Source organism: Tetrahymena thermophila, assembly GCF_000189635.1.
Source record: "Tetrahymena thermophila SB210 genomic scaffold scf_8254603, whole genome shotgun sequence".
In the NCBI taxonomy this organism is placed as follows: domain Eukaryota; phylum Ciliophora; class Oligohymenophorea; order Hymenostomatida; family Tetrahymenidae; genus Tetrahymena; species Tetrahymena thermophila.
In genome coordinates, this window is record NW_002476373.1 from 62124 (window position 1) to 81457 (window position 19334).

Here is a 19334-nt window from a genome sequence, read left to right on the forward strand (position 1 = left end):
GCTTAGTAAGTATTTACTTGAAAAAAATGAAGAAGAATTTTAATAGTAATAAGATTTTTTCAATTATTAAAAAAAAACAAATTTTATATTTTTTCTAAATATTTTGAAAAATTAAATTCAAATTAATAAAAAAGTTAATAAGAAGAAAAATATAATTAATTGTTAATTAATTAAAAACAATAGAGAAGATTTTAAGAGAGAAGTTGATTGATAGAGATATTTGCCAAAAACAAGTTTTTTAATCCAGAAAAATGCGTATTGTGGTCCAATATCATCAAAGTTTTTAACCTAATGGCAATTAGTATCTCGCATCAATTACTCTACTTAGAATAAAGAGCTGAATCATCAAATTCAGTTTTCAATCTCTTTGAGATTGGGTATAATCAAAAAATATAATTTTGAATAGCAAAAATCAAGTTTTTAATCCTAGGCCCGAGAAGAAGCTTCCTTTGAGTAATGAAGGGGTTTCTTCTACGCTATTCAAAACCAAATCTTTTTACTGCAAAAAGTAATAGATTTGCTTTTTCCCTTTGTAATTCTATATTAACTATATAAAAAGTATTTTTTTATTAGGTGATCACCTCCAGTTTTAAATAGAGCAATTGAGCAAAAATACTGACTGATTGATTGACTGAATGACTGACTGAATGATAGCTAATTTTTTAAAAAGAAGAAAGAAAAAAAGAAAAAACAACAAATTTTAAATTTAAATTTTAAAAAGATACAAAAAAAGATATAAAAACAAGAAATTAATTAATTAATAACAGTAAAACCAAAAAACAAAATAAACAAATAAATAAATAAATAGAATAGCTTAAAATAATACAGAAATAAAACATAAAAATCTACATTAATATGTAAAATAAAAGCAAAAATTAAAAAAAGCTGAAATACTATTTAAAAATAAATCATTTAATTTTAAATACAAATATTAAAATTTGAAAAAAGATATTTTGCTTCTTATAATTTTTTTAACGACTTTTTGTTTTTACTGATTTAGATAGCTTAATTACAAGTAATTTATTTATATATCTTTAAGCGATATCTGTTTTAGTTAAATATATGCTTTGTTAATTAATACTTTTTAATCTTTAATTTTTGCATGTATTCCAAATAAATCACAGCCACATTTAAAAACATTATCCTTTTCTGCAGGGATGTTGAGAAAACTGCAGGCTTTTATAGCGATGCAGTTGGTTTAAAAGTTTCACATCAAAGCAAACAACTTGTTGAGTTAAAAGATTATTCAAATTTCAGACTTATTCTTAAGCAAATTGATGGGTAAAGGATCAATCTAATATATTATTTGCAGAAATGATTGAGTGTTTAGATAAAACAATAAATAAATAGGGAAGCTTACAATATGAAAGGTTACAGTCCAATTTTAAACTTTGAAGTAGACGATTTTGAGCACACTCTGAAAAAATTTCAAAGCTATGGCGCAGAAAAAGATGGAGAGATAGTTGACAACGAAGATTATCAAGTAAAAATATACTAGAATATTCTTATATTATTTATAGCTAATATATATAATTAATTTATTTCTATTTGCACTAAAAATAAATAAGATGGGATTTTTCAAGTCGCCAAATGGAGAGATGATTAGCATCATAAAAACTAAAACTCAAATAAATTCAGGCAAAGAAAAATGACATTAAAAAATTTACTTTTTCAATTCATAATTTAGATTTTTCATTTATCTTTGACTATTTTGTAAATTTAATAGTAAATAACTTTTATTTTAATAGATGACGACGGAGAAGGTGTTGAAGAAACAAAAACTCAACAAGAAATAAAAAACATCCTTAAAAAAATACAATTTTGAAAATTTACAATAAGAATTTATTGTTTTATATTTAAATATGTTCATTATTTATATTTATTTTAGAGTATTTCCTATCAGAATTTAAGATCATTTTCTGTGTATTCACGTACATCATCCATAGTTTCATCGATGTTTTCAGCATTTAATTTTCTTAACATTTCTTCCATCTATGCAACCAAAACCTCTTCTGAAATTGATTTATCTTTGTAGGAATCTTCCCCCGATTTTATAGATTCTAAAATTAATTAGTTTTAGAAAATAATTTTTATCATAAAAAAGGTAAAATAAAAGCTTACCAACTAAAGTTTCTGATTATATCTTATCATATTCGACAGTCTTCAAAATGAATTGATACAAAAGCATTTTAGGTTCAACAAATCTAATGAAATTAGGATGGGTAATCAGAGTAGTTTAAATTAGACTGTAAAGAGCATTGTTGAAGATATACCATTAGATCAACTTAAAATTTTATAAAATTCAAAGACATTAACAATTAAATCATTATTTTATTTATTTTATATTTTTACAGCAGGCCAATTAGATAGAAGTGGAAGCCAAAGGATCAATAATATTTATCCTATTCCTCTTATCTTTGAAATCAAAGTGTGTTTATTTTCTGGTGTAATAAATCTCTATAAAATAAAATATTATTTGAAATTAATAATATGAGTGATACAAAATAAATAACTAAATCTATTTTAAAATAATGAATTTCAAATAAATGTTTTAAATATTTTTTTTATTTGAAAAAAGTTTTATTCAAAGCAAAACTGCTACTTGTAGAACATAAAAATCCTAGATTGATTAAATTTTAAATAATAAATTTGCTTTTTTCATTATATATAATTGTTTATAAAAAGTTATTTATTACCTGAAGATTCCAGTAATAACCTGCTATAGCTAAGACTGGAAGTATAAAATAAGGATCAACTTGGACAAAACTCTAAGATTAAAATAATTTTTTTAATATATATTACTTACTTATAATTAAATAATTTATTGAATAAATAAATAAATACAGGAATCCAAAGGAAAGAAGTATTCTTGACAGATTCTTCAATCATGGTTCTTCTTATGCTCCAAACCATAGTAATAATGATAGGAATATTGACCAAATTGTAAACAAATAGTCTGAACATCTTTAATTTTTGTTATCTATTAAATTTAATAAATAAAAAATTAAATTATTATTGTAAAAGATAGAAATATTATTGTATTAGCACATAAAAAATATAATTTTTCTATTATAATTAATTTTGATTTAAATTGTATTTATTTATCTATCTATTTACCTAATAATTTAAAACCAAGCAGTAGCAATCAATTAAATTCTCTTTGATCTTGAAACTTAACATTGATCAGCTAACTTTTTCACTTGGATGAGCACTGGTGCAATCTTAATTATAAAAAAATTGTTACTATTCATTAATCATTCATTAAAACCATATTAATTTACAGATGCTAATTTGCTTGTCCTTTTAAATTGCACATAAATTAAAGGCATTATAGAGCTTCTCAGTAAAAAACAGGCAACCGAAATAACACTCCACCTATCTTATGTGAAACAAAAAATTAAAAAATCCTACTTGATAATTTGATAAATTTGCAATCGCTGAAAAATATTGCATACCATGGCAATCCTAAGTCATGAAAGTACACGAGCATATCCTATTTAATAAATATTTGATCATATTACAAAAATTTATTAGTTTCTTTAAAAATAAATTCACCTTTCCTGCCTCAACTATTGGATCAAATTTTTGCAAGGGACCAGGTAGATTAGCCATAATATCAGGATCGAAAAACATGATTCTATCCTTATTTTTAATAACAATTAAATGCTAACTTATTCTAGCTTTCTTAATTTTATTTTACAAAAAATGGCTATGACTTTTCCAGTGCTTCAATTTTCTAATTTAAATCCATATTAGGATTAACTATGCCGCTATTATTCATAGGAGGTACTTATGAAAATTGATATAAGTTATGTTTATGCAAACTTTGACCAAAGCAATAAGGTCTGACTACCTACTTCCATATCGATTTTGTTAAATTATTCCTAATCATTACTCCTTTATATCTTATAAATATCCCTACCTAATAAACAATTAATTTAATATCTTTTTTTATTAACTAATTATTGATAAAGAAATCTTATTATTTCTGGAATCTTTAATTAATTACACTCACATACATATCAAAACAAATCAAACTAAATTATAATATATATCTTCAAATCTATTTTTAACATCACCATTAGATAGATAAATATAAAAATCATTTTTTTTTTTCAATTTTAATAAATTAGTTTGTTTATAGATTATTTAAAATAAAATGATTTTTATATTTACCTTAAAATAGAAATCTTTAATAATTATTAAAAATAATAATCACTAATACTTGTGGCTGGCTATGTCCAAAAATTTTCTAAAATAGCCTTAATAAAAGGTTACCTTAATTAATGAGGAATTATGGTAAATGAATTTAAAATAATATAAAAGTATTAAATATATGTTGTTCAATTTATCTATTTATATATTTTATATTCGTAAGCAGTAAATGACTTAGAATATTAGTATTTACTCTAATCAACCAAAAATAATAATAGTATTATCCATTTTCAATTAATTCTTATTAAAAATTTTTAATATACAGAATATATGTTGCGCTCACATGAAACACAATATATGAATGAACACTCCTATTCTTTTCTATACTGAAGCAAATATATATGATGTATGTTAGTAAGCAATCTTGAAATTCAATTTAAATAAAGAAGAAAAATATAAATAAACATTTTTAAACAATTTAATTGTTTCTATTAAACACAAATAATAGACAAAAAAAATATATTTAATCAATCATTATTAAATTCAGTAAAATCCTCGCACTCTTCAAAAGAACCTTCAATGCTAAAATCTTCGTCATCAAAACTTTGATTTAAACTGTAGTTTTATTTGAAAATATTTAATATAGATATAAAAATTTGAGGAAATTAAAATACCTTGCTTATTAACTTTAATTTTCTTTAAATTGAAATTCAATGTTAAGTTTCAATTCAGTAATATTTTGGCATTCTTTCAACATTAATTCAATATTATTAACAACTTCTTAACTGATTTTATTTGCCCTAAATTTAAAAAATTAAATAAATTAAAGATAAATTTGAGAGTAGATAGGAAATAAATAAATGCCCACAATAATTTAAAATTAATATATATTTTTGATGAGAAATTTATTTAATTAAATAAATAAATAGCATATGTCTTATTTATTAAATTTTTGTTAAATAAAGATTAATCAATAAAATTTTTAAGAAAATTACTGCAAGTTAAGGTTTAATTAAGTAATTTTTTGACACTTTTACAAAGCATTTGCAATACTCTAAGCTCCATCGTCCCCAAATTAGTTTTCACTTTAATAGAAAATCATAAATATTAATTAATTTTTAATCAAAAAATTTAAATTTCAAATAAAAAATGTTACACAATAAAAATATTTAAATTTTTTTATTTTATAAATTAAAAATTTACTTCAAATTAAGATTTAATAAAGTCACATTTTAACATTTTTCTAATGCATTAGAAATTATTTTGGCTCCTTCATCTGTAATGCTATTCCTAAAAAATAAATTTTATGTCATTAAGTACTTTAAGCTTAATAAAAAATCTAAGATATCAAAACTAAATATTTTAATTTTACTAACAATCAAAAAATAAATATTAGAAAATTACCCTAAATCAAGATTTAACTGAGTGATATTTTGACATTTTTCCAAAGCATTTGCAATACTCTAAGCCCCACAATCACTGATTTAATTTTCCCTAATCAAATTTTTAAAGATTGTTAAATCAAAAAAATTATAATTGAATAATTTAATTTCAAAAAATATTTTAATTTTGAAGAAAATCAAATAGCTAATTATAGGATTTAATTACTATAAATTTAAGCACAAGTGAGTTATATTTTGAGACTTTATCAAGCATTCGGAAATATTTTAAATTCCGTCATCTCCAATTTTATTTTAACTTAATGAAATAAATAAAAGTAATTTAAAAAATTAACATTTCAAATAAATTAAAAAATTATGAAAATCATAAATAAATTTTATTTTTTAAATTAATTTTAATATCCTAAAATAATAAAAAAAACAATATTCAAACAAATTTACTAAAATCTAAGATCTAATTATGTAATATTTTAACAATTCTCCAAGGCATTTGAAATGCTATACGCTCCTTGATTGCTTATAATATTAGCACTAATCAATTATATTTATAAAAATTAACTCAATAAATAATTATGTTGATGATGATTTAAAATTAGGTTTTTATATAAAAATAATAAAGTAAAAAAACCTTAAATCAAGATTTAAAATTGTTATTTTTGGCAACTTTTTTAAAGTAATTGCTAAGCTCTCTACTGATTCATCACCAATTTTACTATCACTATAATATTATGATTTTAATTCAAATTTTGAAATTAAACTTACAAATCAATAATAAATAGAAAATCTTAACACTTTTTATATTAGTAAAATGAATTTGTAAAAATTTACCTTAAATTTAGTTTTAATTATTATATATTTGAATTTTTATCCAAAGAATTTATAATGCTTTTAGCTCCTTCATCATAAATATCATTTAAACTAAAAATTATATTTGAAATATTTATAACCAGAACAAACCTTTAAGAAAAAAATTTATTTTTTATAATTTGTAAAAAAATAACCTTAAATCAAGTTATAAATGAGTAATATTTTGAAACTTTTTCAAAGCTAATGCAATACTCTTTGCACCTCCTTGGTGTATTTCATTCAAACTAAAAGTATTAAATTAAAAATAATTTAAAATATCTTATCAAGCAAAGCTTTAAATAAAATTTCAAAACAAATATTTGTTTGTTTGTTTGAATTAATTCTATTTCAATAATTTGTTTAATACTAAGAAATTTATTTAGTCCTAAATGATTTTTTTATTTTATTACGAAAAGTTAAGGTCTAATTGAATAATTTTGTGAAGCTACTAAATAGCAGTAGAAACACTCTATATCCCTTTATCTCCAATTTTATTTGAGCTATGTTTAAGAATAAATATATCCAATTAAATGAGCGATAAAAAATAAGATGCAAATAAATGTTTAAATTTATTTAATCTATAATTAAAAATGGATGAATGAATACCTTAAATCTAAATTTAGTAGTGTAATATTTTGACATTTTGGGAGAGAATTTGCAATACTCTAAACTCCTTTATCAGAAATTTCATTTGATCTAATTTTAATTATTTTTTTTAATAAAGATTCCAAAAAAATTTAAAGAAAATTACAATAAATTTAAATTTAGATAAGTGATATTTAAGCAATTATTCAAAATATTTGTTATGCTCTAAGCTCCTTCATCTTAAATTTTATTCAAACTAAGAAAATAATATAAACAATATTTAATTTACTTAAAAATAAAAATTATTTGTAATCAATAGTTACCTAATATCAATATTTAATTTAGTAATATTTTAGCATATATTTTCCAAAGCCTTCTAAATACTAGAAGCTCCTTCATGGTTGATATTATTTTCACTAATAAAATTAAAATTTTTACAATATTCTGAAAAGGAAATTCAATAAATTTAAAAAAGAAAAATGTAATTTTCAATTTAAGTAAGTTTTAATTTAAAGCAAAACCTTAAGTTTAAATTTAATTAAGTTATCATTTGACACATTTATAAAGCATTTGAAATTTACTAAGCTCCTTCTTTACCGATTTCATTATAACTTTAAAAAAAAAAAATTTAAATAAAGTAAAAAAGGTTGTAATTAATTAAAATGTTTTTATATTTTTTTGAAGATTTTAATAATCCAAATAAAAAAAGAAAATACCTTAAATCAAGAGTTAATTAACTAACGTTCTAGCATTTTTACAATGTTTTTGCAATAATTAAAGCTCCTTCTTAATTCATTTCCTTTTTACTTTATTTATGAAAAATCATATTAATTGTTTTATCTAAATTTATTTTTTTATAAAATGAAAGAATTTAAGAGTTTACTGGAAATAAAGATTTAGTTGAGTAAGATCTTGACATTTTTCTAAAGTATCTTTAATAGTCGCAGATTCTTAATCGATTTAATTTTGACTAAATGATATTTAATTTTATTTTTATAATTACTCCTCATTTTTCAAAAATATTTGTTTGTAAAATTAATTAATAAATTTTATAAAATTGAATAAATTAATTTTTAAATAAAAAGAATTTTACTGAAGAATGCTCAATTCGATTTTATTTTTTTAGTTTAATAAAATGTCTTTTAAGTATTAAATAGCATGTTTACCTATAATACTTAAACTATTTAAGTTTTATTTATTAAAATTATTTAGCAAAAAATTTAAATAAGTAAAACAAAAAAAGCTTTAAGTAATAAATTATGTTATTTCATTTAATAAAATAAATCAACTATAATCCAATAGAATTACTCTAAGCAAAGGGTAAGTTGGGATTATTTTATCAAACTCAAAGTTTTATTTAAAAAATGCTTATTGATGGTTTCGCAGTCATTTTAGGTCTTATCTTTATCTAGTAAATTTCTAATAGAATTAATTTTATTTTTAAAATTTAAAGAGCAAATGAAGAAATAAAAAATTAATTAAATAAATGATTAGAATAAAAAATATTTTTAATTTTCATTTACAATAATAAATTAAATTACTCTAAGAGAAGATTGAGTTAAACTATTTGCCCTTTATTTATATAATTTACAATATTTTAAGCTATTAAGCAGTACAGGTTATTCCAACTAGCATTTTTTATTTTAAAAAAACAAAAATGTTAAAAAGTAGCATACAACTTGTTAGAGTTGAAAAAAACTAAATAAGTATTATTTTTAATAAAATTAGCACTTTATTTATCATTACTTTCACCATAACTTATCATAAAAAATCTTGTCCAAAAATAATAAGATTGATATAGGTCAAAAAATTATAAAATTTAAGAAGAGCTCAATTATTTTTTTTCAAAGGATTGAAATTAAGAGAAATTATGATTAAAAGATAATAAATTTTATGTAATTATCAAAAACAAATAATCTATGTATTTGTCTTAAAAAATAGTTTATTTAGTTTACATTGGCAAAATAAAAATAGAGATCAGAAAGACTAAATAAAATAAAAATGATAAATGTACTTTATGTTGATTGTAGATTCATTTGTATGTTGGTACTCATTTAAGTCTGTTAGAAAATTACCACTTTCTGCACTCATGTTAACAATTTCAGCTTATCTAATTTGAAAATTTTATTTATGAAATATTTAAAATGTTAATAAGTTTGAAAGTTAATAAATATTATATATGCTTTTGATTTTTATTTATAGCTTTAAATAGTATTTTCATACAGAAAAAATTAAATAAATAAATTTAATAAGCCATAGATACTAAATAAAAAACATCAAAAATTATTTATTTAACTTTATCAAATAAAATATTTCTAAGCAAAATTAATTAAATTATTTAATAAAGAATTTAAACAAAATACTCTTGATCAAATTTTAACTCAATATTTTCCTAAATTTCTAATAAGGAAGGTGGAATACTTTAAGGTTCTTCTTCAGCAATTTTATTTGGGCTTGAATAAAAAAATATTAGTTAATATTTTATTTAAATAGAAAAAATAAAATTAAGAGCGAATTATTTATTCAAATTTGTTGAAATAAGAAATATTTTATTTACCTTGAGTCAAAACTTAATTTTTTAATATTGAGGCACTTTTAAAAAGCATTAGATATATCCTAAACTCCTTTATCATCTATTTTATTCCAACTAAAAAAATAATAATTAATTAGTCAATAAATTATTTCTTAATTTAAAATAAAGAATCTAATAAATTACTCTAAATTAAGATTTAATTCCCTAATATTTTAACATCTTGTCAAAGCATTTACTATGGCTTAAACTCCATCACATCCAATATCACTATAACTAATACATTATATTTTAAAACCCAAAATGTTGCATTCAAAATCAACAAATAAAAAATGTAGGTTGGTTGGTTGTTAATAATTTATTTATAAATAGTTTATTATTTAAATTTTAACCTTTACAAAGAAAAAAAATTACTCTAAATCAAGATTTAATTAGGTAATATTTTAACATTTTTCTAGAGTTTCTGCAATTATTGAAGCTCCTTCATGGGTAATATAATTAGACCTAAAAAATAAGTATTGATTGAAATGCTTAAATTGATAAATAAATAAAATTAAATCTGAAAGTAAATTTAATTAAGTTATCTTTATAAAAATGAATTACCCTATGATAAGATCTAATCTAGTTATATTTTGACTTTTGTTTAAAGAATTAGCAATTTCCTTTATTCCTTAATTACCGATTTTGTTAATCCTAAAAAAATAAAACATTTAATATCCTAATTTCTCTTTAACAAAAACTATTTTTTATGTGTTAAAATTAAATTTTTAAGTTAATTTAAGGAATATTTACAAATTGAAATTGGTAAGAATAAGATTAAAAATTTTGGAGAAAAGTAGGTAGGTTTAGGGGATTGATTACCTTTAATAAAGATGATTGATAGTGTAAAATTAATATTATTTATTATTCAAAGAAAATTGTAATAAGTAAGATAGATTTACCTAAGATCAAGACATAATTGAGATATTTTTTAGCAATTTTCAAATACTTTTGCTATTTTTTAAGCTCCTATATGGTCAATTTTATTGTATCTAATAAAATATTTATTATTTATTTTGATAAAATAATATGAAAAATTTAATTAACAATTAAATGATTTATTAATCAATTTTTTTTGGTTTTTTAAAGATCTTTCATGAAAATAAAATTTAAAAAATACGCTAAGCTAAGATTTAATTGAGTAACATTTTAGATATATTTCAAAGCGTCTGAGATACTTTAAGCTCCTTAATTGCTGATACCATTGTTCCTATCAAATAATTTTGAATTAGAGAAAGACTAAATTAAAAATGACATAATAAATTATTAGAAGTTTACATTAAATAAATGCTTAATTGAGTAATGTTTTGACACTTTTTAAAAGTTTTAGTAAAAACTTAAGCAGTTTCATCTCCAATGTTATTCGAGCTTATAATTAAAAAATAATTATCATTAAATAAATTAAATAAGTAAAAGAAAATTTCTTAAAAAATAAAAAAATATTTTGTAAATAAAATACCTTAAATCAAGATGCAATTATCTTAAATTTTAACATTTTTCTAATGCTTTTAAAATACTCTAAGCTCCTTTGTGACCGATTTGATTCCAACTAATATTAAGTTTTAGTAATACAATTAAAGTGTCTTAAATAGTTAGTTATTAAATTAATTTGTTAAAAAAATATATTCATTTATTTATATTATGTTTATTTTTGGTAAAATAAATGAAATATAAATATTATTATAATTACTATAAATCAAGATTTAATTTGGTAATATTTTAGCATTATTTTAAAGCAATTGCAATACTCTAAGCTCCTTTATCATTTATTTTATTTAAACTAAGAATAATTGAAATATAATGTTTAATCTTATAAAATTAATAATTAAATTTAAAAAATGTTATTAATAACTTTAAATTAAAAAAAATTACTCCAATTTAAGAGTTAATTCAGTAATTTTTTAGGATTATTATATCGCTTTTGCTATGCTCTGAACTCCTTAATCACCAATATTGTTGCCTCTAAAAAAAATGTAATTGAATAAATTTATAATTTCTAAAACAAATTACATTAAATTTAGGTTTAAATGGGTAATACTCTAACATTTTTCTATAGCTAAAGAAATGTAAAAAACTCCTTAATCACTTATATTATTCATCCTAATTAAAAAATGTAAAATTTTAATAATTTAATATACCCAATTGATAAAATTTGGTTTATAAAGAAGAAAGACAAAATTACTCTAAGCATATATTTAATCTAATAATGTTCTTATTTATTTGCAAAGCTTTGTCAATGTTATAAATTCCTTCTTCACCAATATTATTCCAACTTAAATTTTTATATTTAAAATTTTAATTAAATACTTTAATTTTTCTAAAAACCATGCTAAAAAAAAATCCTTTTTAATTCACAGATAGATAGTTTAATTAAATAAAATCTCTAAGAAATAAATTTATTAGTTATGATTAGAGAGATGATATAGTATTTACGAAAGAAACAATTAAATTTAAAAAATACTCTAAATTAAGATCTAATTCTACAAGATTTTCACATTTAGCTAAAGATTTGACTATATTCTGAGCTCCTGCATCGCCTATTTAGTTTTGCCTATTAAATTATTTTTATAAATTTTATGATGTGAAATCAATTTAATTTAAATAAAAAGTGATTGTTTTCATAAATGATAACAAAAATTTAAAGAAATTTACTCTAAGTTAAGATTTAATTTAGATATATTTTGACACTTATTCAAAATATTTGCAATACTCTGTGTTCCATAATCACATATTTTATTTTGACTATAAATAAAAAAGAAAAAATACAAACAATTAAAAACAATTTTTATCAAAAATAAGAAATAAAATTATGTAAAAATATTATTAAATAAAATTAAAAAATATTTAGGTATTACCTTAAATCCAGAGTTAAGTATTTAATATTTTATATTGCATTTACTAAAGTTTCAGCATATTTCGAATGATCAAAGCTATCGCTAAGTTTAATTATCATAAAATTCTTGATAAAATTGAAATTAAAAAATAATTTTACCTTAAATTTATTGTTAATGAATTAAAATTTGTTAGATTTGACATTAAAAATGTTAGTGATGGCATGTTTATAAGATTTTATTCAATGTCCTTTCTAAAATAAATTATTAATTAAAAATTAATTCATTAAAAATCAATTAATTTCTTTAAAATTTTTAAAACATCAATAAAAAAAAATTTTTCATCAATAAATTCTTATTTTTATTTTTTTTACAAAAAAATGATTGAAAGGAAATAATTTTTACTTTATCTTAATTATCAAAGATGTTTCATTTTATTACTTTTTCACATAAAATTAAGTTTATTCTTAGTCTTATAGTTCAATATTTAAACTGCTGATACTACTATAAATGTCCTTGTCAATTTAGCTTTCAAATTATTAATAAATTATTTATTCAAAAAAATGTTAATTCATATATTAAGAATAAATTTCTACCTAAAATAGCTTTATTTCATGATTTCATCGCAGTGAATTTGAAATGGAAAGTAATTTAGATTTTATTAAAAAAATTGTTAGGAGCCAATAAATTTTAAGCTGAACTTTTAAGAATCAAAGTATTTAATTAAGAGTTGAGATTCAAAATCTAAATATTTATTTTTAAAAGCGACTTTCTTTTTGCTGCTTACTAATTTCATTTAAAAAATGTCTTGAGTTATTTTTTATAATTGTTCGAAAATTTAAATTTCTTTATTTTCATATTTGATTTCATTGAAAAATTCATATTCATCAGAAAAGCCTTTTTGACTGTATTTTTAGTAGTACTTATTTTATAGCTTATTGTAATTTACAATTTCTTAATATGGCAAATGTTTTTCATATTTTAAGATTTTTGTTACAGGTATAACTTTTTCATATCTTTCAATCAAATCATAAATTTAACTCTTATATTGATCTAAATTATACAATCCATTTTTTTAAAATTCTAATAATATTAAATAAAATTGCCAAATAACTTCATCAAAGCAAATTTCAATTAATTAATCTTATTTGTTATGTAAATATTTCATGATGATTTAAGGCAAAATTAAAATCTCGTTTTCATACTCAAAATAAAATCTAATATCAAGCTGTTTTCCTTTTTGAGAGAACAAAAACTTATAAAGGTACAAACCTATCTTTTTAATTAACTTTTATTGATAATAAGAGTTATCATCTTCATTTTCCTGAATAAATTTAATCAAGTCATAAAGATTTTTGTCATACAGATTTTTATCATGCAAATATTGGATGTATTTAATAATTGTTTTATAAATTATTTTTAGTCTAAATTCTGAATCTAGATGCACTAATTAATCATAAAAATCTTTAAAAATTTGTTCAATATTATTTGTAATTTATAACTGAATTTCAAATATTTTGAGCTTCAATTCAAATAATTCTTCACATGTCGTCTTAGTATTTTTGATAAATTGCATTAATTTATTTGCAAATTCTTATGAAAATTCTATTTTATTGCATTTAGAATAAATTTTAGTTATTATCATGATTAATTTTATTAATCTTTCCATATAAATTTATTCATGACATTCTCTTAAAATATCTTCTATGCAAGAAATTGACTCTTAATATTTTTATTTTTTTAACAAGATGTAACTTTTAGTCTATAAAGCAATAGCTTTTATTTAGTTTTATTTACTTTTCTCAATATTTAAATTTCTTTTATTCAATATTTTAATAGCTATTTAACAATATTACAACTAGGATTCATATTCAAATACTTTATTTTCTTTCTTGATTTCAATGTGTTTTTCTATTTATTCTAAGTATGTTTATAAAAATTCGTCTACTTCTTTATCACACTAATCAATTAAACAATCAATAAATTCTTATGGCAATTAAAAGCAATCAATTTTAATTGAATTTTCATCATCTTTTAAAAGTTTATCCACTTGTTACAATAACATCTCTTTCACAACTTAATGACCATTTATTTTATTTAAGACAATTTCTATAGTCTTAGCTACCGAATAAATATCGTGATAAAAAGGCAGATTTTAGAAGCGACGTGGAGTATAATAAGGTGTGCACGCTAGAGGTTGGGCAAAAGGTTAACTAAAATGAATAACTTATGATGAACCAAAATCAGAAACTTTGTACTAATCTCCAATTTTTAGTATATTTCCGGGCTTAATATCTGAGTGGTAAATATACTTCTATCTAAGTGCTATTAAAAAGTGAAGAGAAGTAAAAATAACATTTAAAGCTTAACTCAAACTGTACTCGCTTACAGATGTTAACTCTTTATTTAAACTCGTTGGACATATCTACATAATATGAACTATGTATTTTTAGTTGTTTGTCTTATCTTCGATAATATGGGAAAAAGTTAAATCTAAAACATGCTATTCTTCTTAGAATTATTTAATATTATACAATTCTTTTAGTTACTCCTTCAAAAAATAATTTTGGTAATCAAACTTGTCTAATTTGATAATTCTGAAAGCTATCTATTCCTCTATATTGACAAAAATATCTGCTTCACCACCACTATTAATATATTTACCTAACTTAAGTACTGATTACAAAAAAATTAAATCTTCATTTTTTAAATTTCTTTTTCTAGCTGTTTTTGTTATTAATTTATCTAGCTCAATATTCTCTTAGAACTCACTCTCACTCTGTATTTAATTCTCTGCACAAATACCTTATGAATTTTTAACATTATTATCTTTTTTAGTTTTTTGAAATTTAAATTCTTGTTATTTATCCTCCTATTCCTTAGGCTAATTTATCTAAGTTGAAATTTAATCAATTTTTTATTGTTCAATTTAAAACTTTTAGCATAGCTAGTTGGCTAATTTAATTAGCTAAATATTTATCTCTGGTTACTCATTATATTTATGTACCAATTCCTCAAAACTAGAACTTTCTTAATATTTCTAATCAGATGAGACTTAATTATTACTTTTTGAAGTTTATTCTTAATATGAGTTCATGCTCTAATTGCACAATATTACAGAATTGAGTTAATTTTTTTGAATAGATTTATCTAAAAAATTTTTTTTTAAATTCCTTTTTTATAAAGTTAAATCTCTTTAATTGTCTTATTCTTCATCGCTTTGTATTTCTTCATAATATTCTTATTTATCACTTCCTCCAAGCAATTTAGTTTATTTTGCATTCAAAAATTCTTTTAGCTTTTACCTTTATTTTTCTAAATAATTTTTTTTCTGAAGGATCCTAGCATTTTTTAGCTTATTTTATTAGCATTAGGACATAATTTTTTAAGCATTAATTCCTTAAAAACTCATTCGAATGGTTTTTTAGTTAGAGCGATCACTTTCTTATTTATTTTTGGATTATCTAATATATTAAATAATTTAATAAGGCAGCTTATTTGAGAAAAAGGCCATTCTTTAGCTTATTTAAGTAATCCAAAGTTAACTAAAAATAATCTAGCCTCTGCATATGTAATAAAATAGAGAATCTGCTAACCCTAAGTTAAATAGAAGAAATGCATTTAATGATTTATTGAAATAATAATTAATATTCAAAATAACTTTTATTTTTGCATTTAAAATCAATAAAATAAATATGTTCCTTTATTTAATAAAATACTTATAATTAGTTTGCTGATATTCATTTGAAATTATAAATTAATCATATTAAAAATTAAAAAAAACTTAGACAAGTTCATTGAAAAGCAAAAAAATATTTTTTTATAATCATTTTAGATTTTTTAGAGATTTCTTTGATCAAAAAATAGAAAAATAAAAACACATAAAGATATTTGCATTAAATTGAGTAAAAGATGAAAAGGATAAACATAAAGTAGAAGTAATTTTAAATATTTTAAAAAGACTAAAGATAATTATAAAATAACTAAATTATCATTCTTACTTTAAGAAAAAGGTTGTATCTCCATAACAAATTATTTATTTTTTTATTTCACTCTTTAACTTTCGTTATATTTTTCATTTTATTAACCTCCATAAATTAATTCTTTTACAATGCTAAGCATATTTATCTTCTTAAGCTATTTTAGCAGTTATTCTTCTTCTATACTTGATTTATTGTTGCTTTTACTCTTTTAATTAGTACATATGTCAATATTAACAGTTTGTTTATTAAGGTTAGAAGCAAAATTGCTTAAATTTGTTAGATTATTAGAATCATTATTACATCCTCTCTAAAAAATGATCCTCTCCTTTGAAGTTCTATTTTTAGTATATCTATGATATTTTTGATAATTTATCATGCTCTTATTGACTTCCCTTTGAACTTAATTATACATTTTACTTATTAAATATAAAATTTGAGTTTTTGGTTGACTGTAATCAACTGTTTAAAAGTAAGACTATTTTTTGCAATAACAATTAACTAATTGATATAATTAAAGAAAAATACTTAATTTTTCAAATTAGGTTTACTATATCTTTTAATCAATTTTTATATTTATTAGTCTAAATATCTATCTATTTATCTATTTTTTTCTTTATATAGCTATATATCTAACTTTATTTATATGTATTACCCTGATAAAAAAGTTGAAGAAATTTTCTTAACCTCTAATATATATTAATCTAAAGGGGGGAAACATAACCAATATTCCAACAAAATATGGTTCATTAAACTTACGTAATTTAAAAGATAAAAATATAAAAATTCAGTCCTTTTGATTTTGCTATACTTCTGTTCGTCTGTAAAATATTTAAGAGTAATTCATTTTAAATTAATCATTCTTTCTAAATAAATCTTAATACATCCTTTAAATATTTATATTATCTTGATAATAGGAATGAAGAAAAGAAAACTAGTAGTTAAAAAAAATTAATTTAAAATTAGTTTGTTAGATAATTAGTAGTACAATAAATGTTGTTGTGATTTTTTATAATTACCCATTTTAATAGATTATTAGATATTACATTTTAAATTTTATAATTTTGTTTGAAAATAATTAAAAAAAATATAGTAATTGAATGATTAGTGGTTTCAAAAAGAAATAAAATTTGTTTGATTTGAATTATAAATGAAATATTATTGATATATATATATTTTAAATCATAACCAAATAAATAAATTGTTGTTGGTTTTTCTCCCCCTAACTCTAATAACCTTAGTAAATATAGGTTTATTATATTTTTCTTAGAGGAATTAATCTAAAGATGTAGTAATTATTAATTAAAAATTAAGCGATATATAATTTAAAAACAAAATTTAATAGATAAAAAATTTTAAATAATAAACAAACACTAAAATCATAAAGATTGTTTTTGCTCAAAAACAAAAGAAAGAAGAAAAAAATAATTAAGTAAATTTAAATTCAAGAGATCAATCATTTACTTGTCAAATTTAATTAAATAAATAACTGAATGAAGGTATTATTTTCAAATAAATAGGTTTAAATTTCTATGTGTTTGAGTTATTTATTGGCTTCAATTTTCATAAATTTACTATATGTTAATGCTCAGTGCTTAAGAGGACAAATCTTCAATATAGTTAGTTAGTCATGCTTACCTTGTTCTAGCAATTGCTTAGACTGTTTTAATGTTAATTCTAATTAATGTACATCATGCCCTCAAAGTTACTTAAAAAGCTTATCTAATACTTCTACATGTATTTAAAGTTGCTAGTAAGGTGAAATTTAAGTCTCAAATGAATCTTGTGCCAAAAGCTAAGTCTAAGGATGCATCGAATATGACTCCAACTAAACATGTCTTAAGTGTAATTCAAATCTAATTATAGATTTAAACTAAAGGTGCAATCTTAAACCAAATATTTGTCCTTCTGAATACGATTTTATTTAATAACCATACTCATAAGATTAATGCGTAAAAAGTTGTGAAGTATCGTATTATTAAAATTAGAGCACTTAAATATGTGAAAAAGTTATTTAGTGCATTTAATTTGACTAAAGCCCATAGCAATTTAAATATATAGTTTAGGAAATAGGCAGTTTTTATGAAGACTAATATCTGATTAGAGCTGGCTAATGCTATTTTGCTGTTGCTAATTAAAATTTTGAGATAATATATGAGCGAGTTCTTTACTAAACTGAAGATGAATAGTACTTTCAAGATGGGGAAGATAGAAAATAATTTAGTTTTATCATAGGTAAATACGGTGGCTGTATTGCCAACTCTACTTTAACATTGATTGATTTAACTATAAACTTAATAGTATCTGAAATTAATAATTTGCAAAATAGTTATACAGTTTTGTATACAGATATTTAAAACCAAATGGTTTTCTTTAATACAAATACGAGCAAAATTTCATGGTATGATGGGACTAATAATTAATTCAGGACATATAAATTTAAAGATGGAATTATTGAAGAAATGTTTCTAATAAAACAAAATAATAAAATAATTTATTATTTTTACACCAGTTTTTAGACATACTTAGTAAATATTAAAATAAAATAGATTTTTTAAATTATTATAAAATTTTATTGTAAAATATAGATAGCAATTCTTTAAGAAGATAACAAATAGTTGAAATTTTTATCAGACCCTTTAATATTACCTTAATAAAAAATTATTTAATTATATTAATAAGATTAAGAAATAATAATCATTCTAAATAATTATCAACTTAGAGTTAATTAAGTATCTAAACTTATATTTACTAATTATACTGAATTTAAATAAGAATAATTAAGCTCAGTACCACTTTACTAGTTTATTATATAATACAATTAGCTTACGAATTCAATAATACAATATGATCCAAACAATAAAAATATCTAGATTCTTGTTTTGGATTCTTCATTAGATGAAGTTAAATTTTCATTTAATATTACTTATAACAACTTAAATTCATTTAGAGTTTACGAAAATTAATT

At 20.3% G+C, this 19334-nt stretch overlaps 5 protein-coding genes across 5 annotated transcripts; 3 read left to right on the forward strand and 2 right to left on the reverse strand. All coding sequences in view use genetic code 6, as the record gives it.

The window, feature by feature from the left end:
* Window positions 1-1102: 1102 nt before the first annotated feature.
* Window positions 1103-1825, forward strand: TTHERM_01046940 (glyoxalase/bleomycin resistance protein/dioxygenase, putative; the record flags this gene model as incomplete). Its single annotated transcript, XM_001018008.2, has 4 exons — window positions 1103-1281; window positions 1351-1483; window positions 1569-1638; window positions 1749-1825. 4 exons carry the CDS (start codon window positions 1103-1105, stop codon window positions 1823-1825), a joined length of 459 nt encoding a protein of 152 aa, XP_001018008.2.
* Window positions 1826-1899: 74 nt separating this feature from the next.
* TTHERM_01046950 (60 kDa inner membrane protein) lies at window positions 1900-3892 on the reverse strand (the record flags this gene model as incomplete). Its single annotated transcript, XM_001018009.2, has 10 exons — window positions 1900-2060; window positions 2122-2284; window positions 2353-2457; window positions 2697-2768; window positions 2845-2980; window positions 3118-3221; window positions 3282-3375; window positions 3456-3493; window positions 3556-3642; window positions 3701-3892. The coding sequence occupies 10 exons, from the start codon at window positions 3890-3892 to the stop codon at window positions 1900-1902; spliced, it is 1152 nt and encodes a 383-aa protein (XP_001018009.2).
* Window positions 3893-4682: 790 nt separating this feature from the next.
* Window positions 4683-15900, reverse strand: TTHERM_01046960 (kinase domain protein; the record flags this gene model as incomplete). Its single annotated transcript, XM_001018010.2, has 37 exons — window positions 4683-4770; window positions 4830-4955; window positions 5151-5240; window positions 5359-5445; window positions 5560-5649; window positions 5764-5853; window positions 5997-6086; window positions 6184-6273; window positions 6384-6473; window positions 6557-6646; window positions 6812-6901; window positions 7008-7097; window positions 7153-7242; window positions 7310-7402; window positions 7508-7597; window positions 7703-7792; window positions 7870-7956; window positions 9001-9096; window positions 9350-9439; window positions 9544-9633; window positions 9703-9792; window positions 9931-10020; window positions 10120-10209; window positions 10458-10547; window positions 10676-10765; window positions 10834-10923; window positions 11015-11104; window positions 11246-11335; window positions 11428-11517; window positions 11566-11655; window positions 11738-11827; window positions 12017-12106; window positions 12208-12297; window positions 12411-12491; window positions 12548-12640; window positions 12792-12914; window positions 14243-15900. 37 exons carry the CDS (start codon window positions 15898-15900, stop codon window positions 4683-4685), a joined length of 4962 nt encoding a protein of 1653 aa, XP_001018010.2.
* Window positions 15901-17944: 2044 nt separating this feature from the next.
* TTHERM_001046961 (transmembrane protein, putative) lies at window positions 17945-18466 on the forward strand (the record flags this gene model as incomplete). Its single annotated transcript, XM_012798110.1, has 1 exon — window positions 17945-18466. One exon carries the CDS (start codon window positions 17945-17947, stop codon window positions 18464-18466), a length of 522 nt encoding a protein of 173 aa, XP_012653564.1.
* Window positions 18467-18769: 303 nt separating this feature from the next.
* TTHERM_001046963 (hypothetical protein) lies at window positions 18770-18988 on the forward strand (the record flags this gene model as incomplete). The annotated part of the gene is made up of 2 exons (XM_012798111.1): window positions 18770-18894; window positions 18955-18988. 2 exons carry the CDS (start codon window positions 18770-18772, stop codon window positions 18986-18988), a joined length of 159 nt encoding a protein of 52 aa, XP_012653565.1.
* Window positions 18989-19334: the final 346 nt, after the last annotated feature.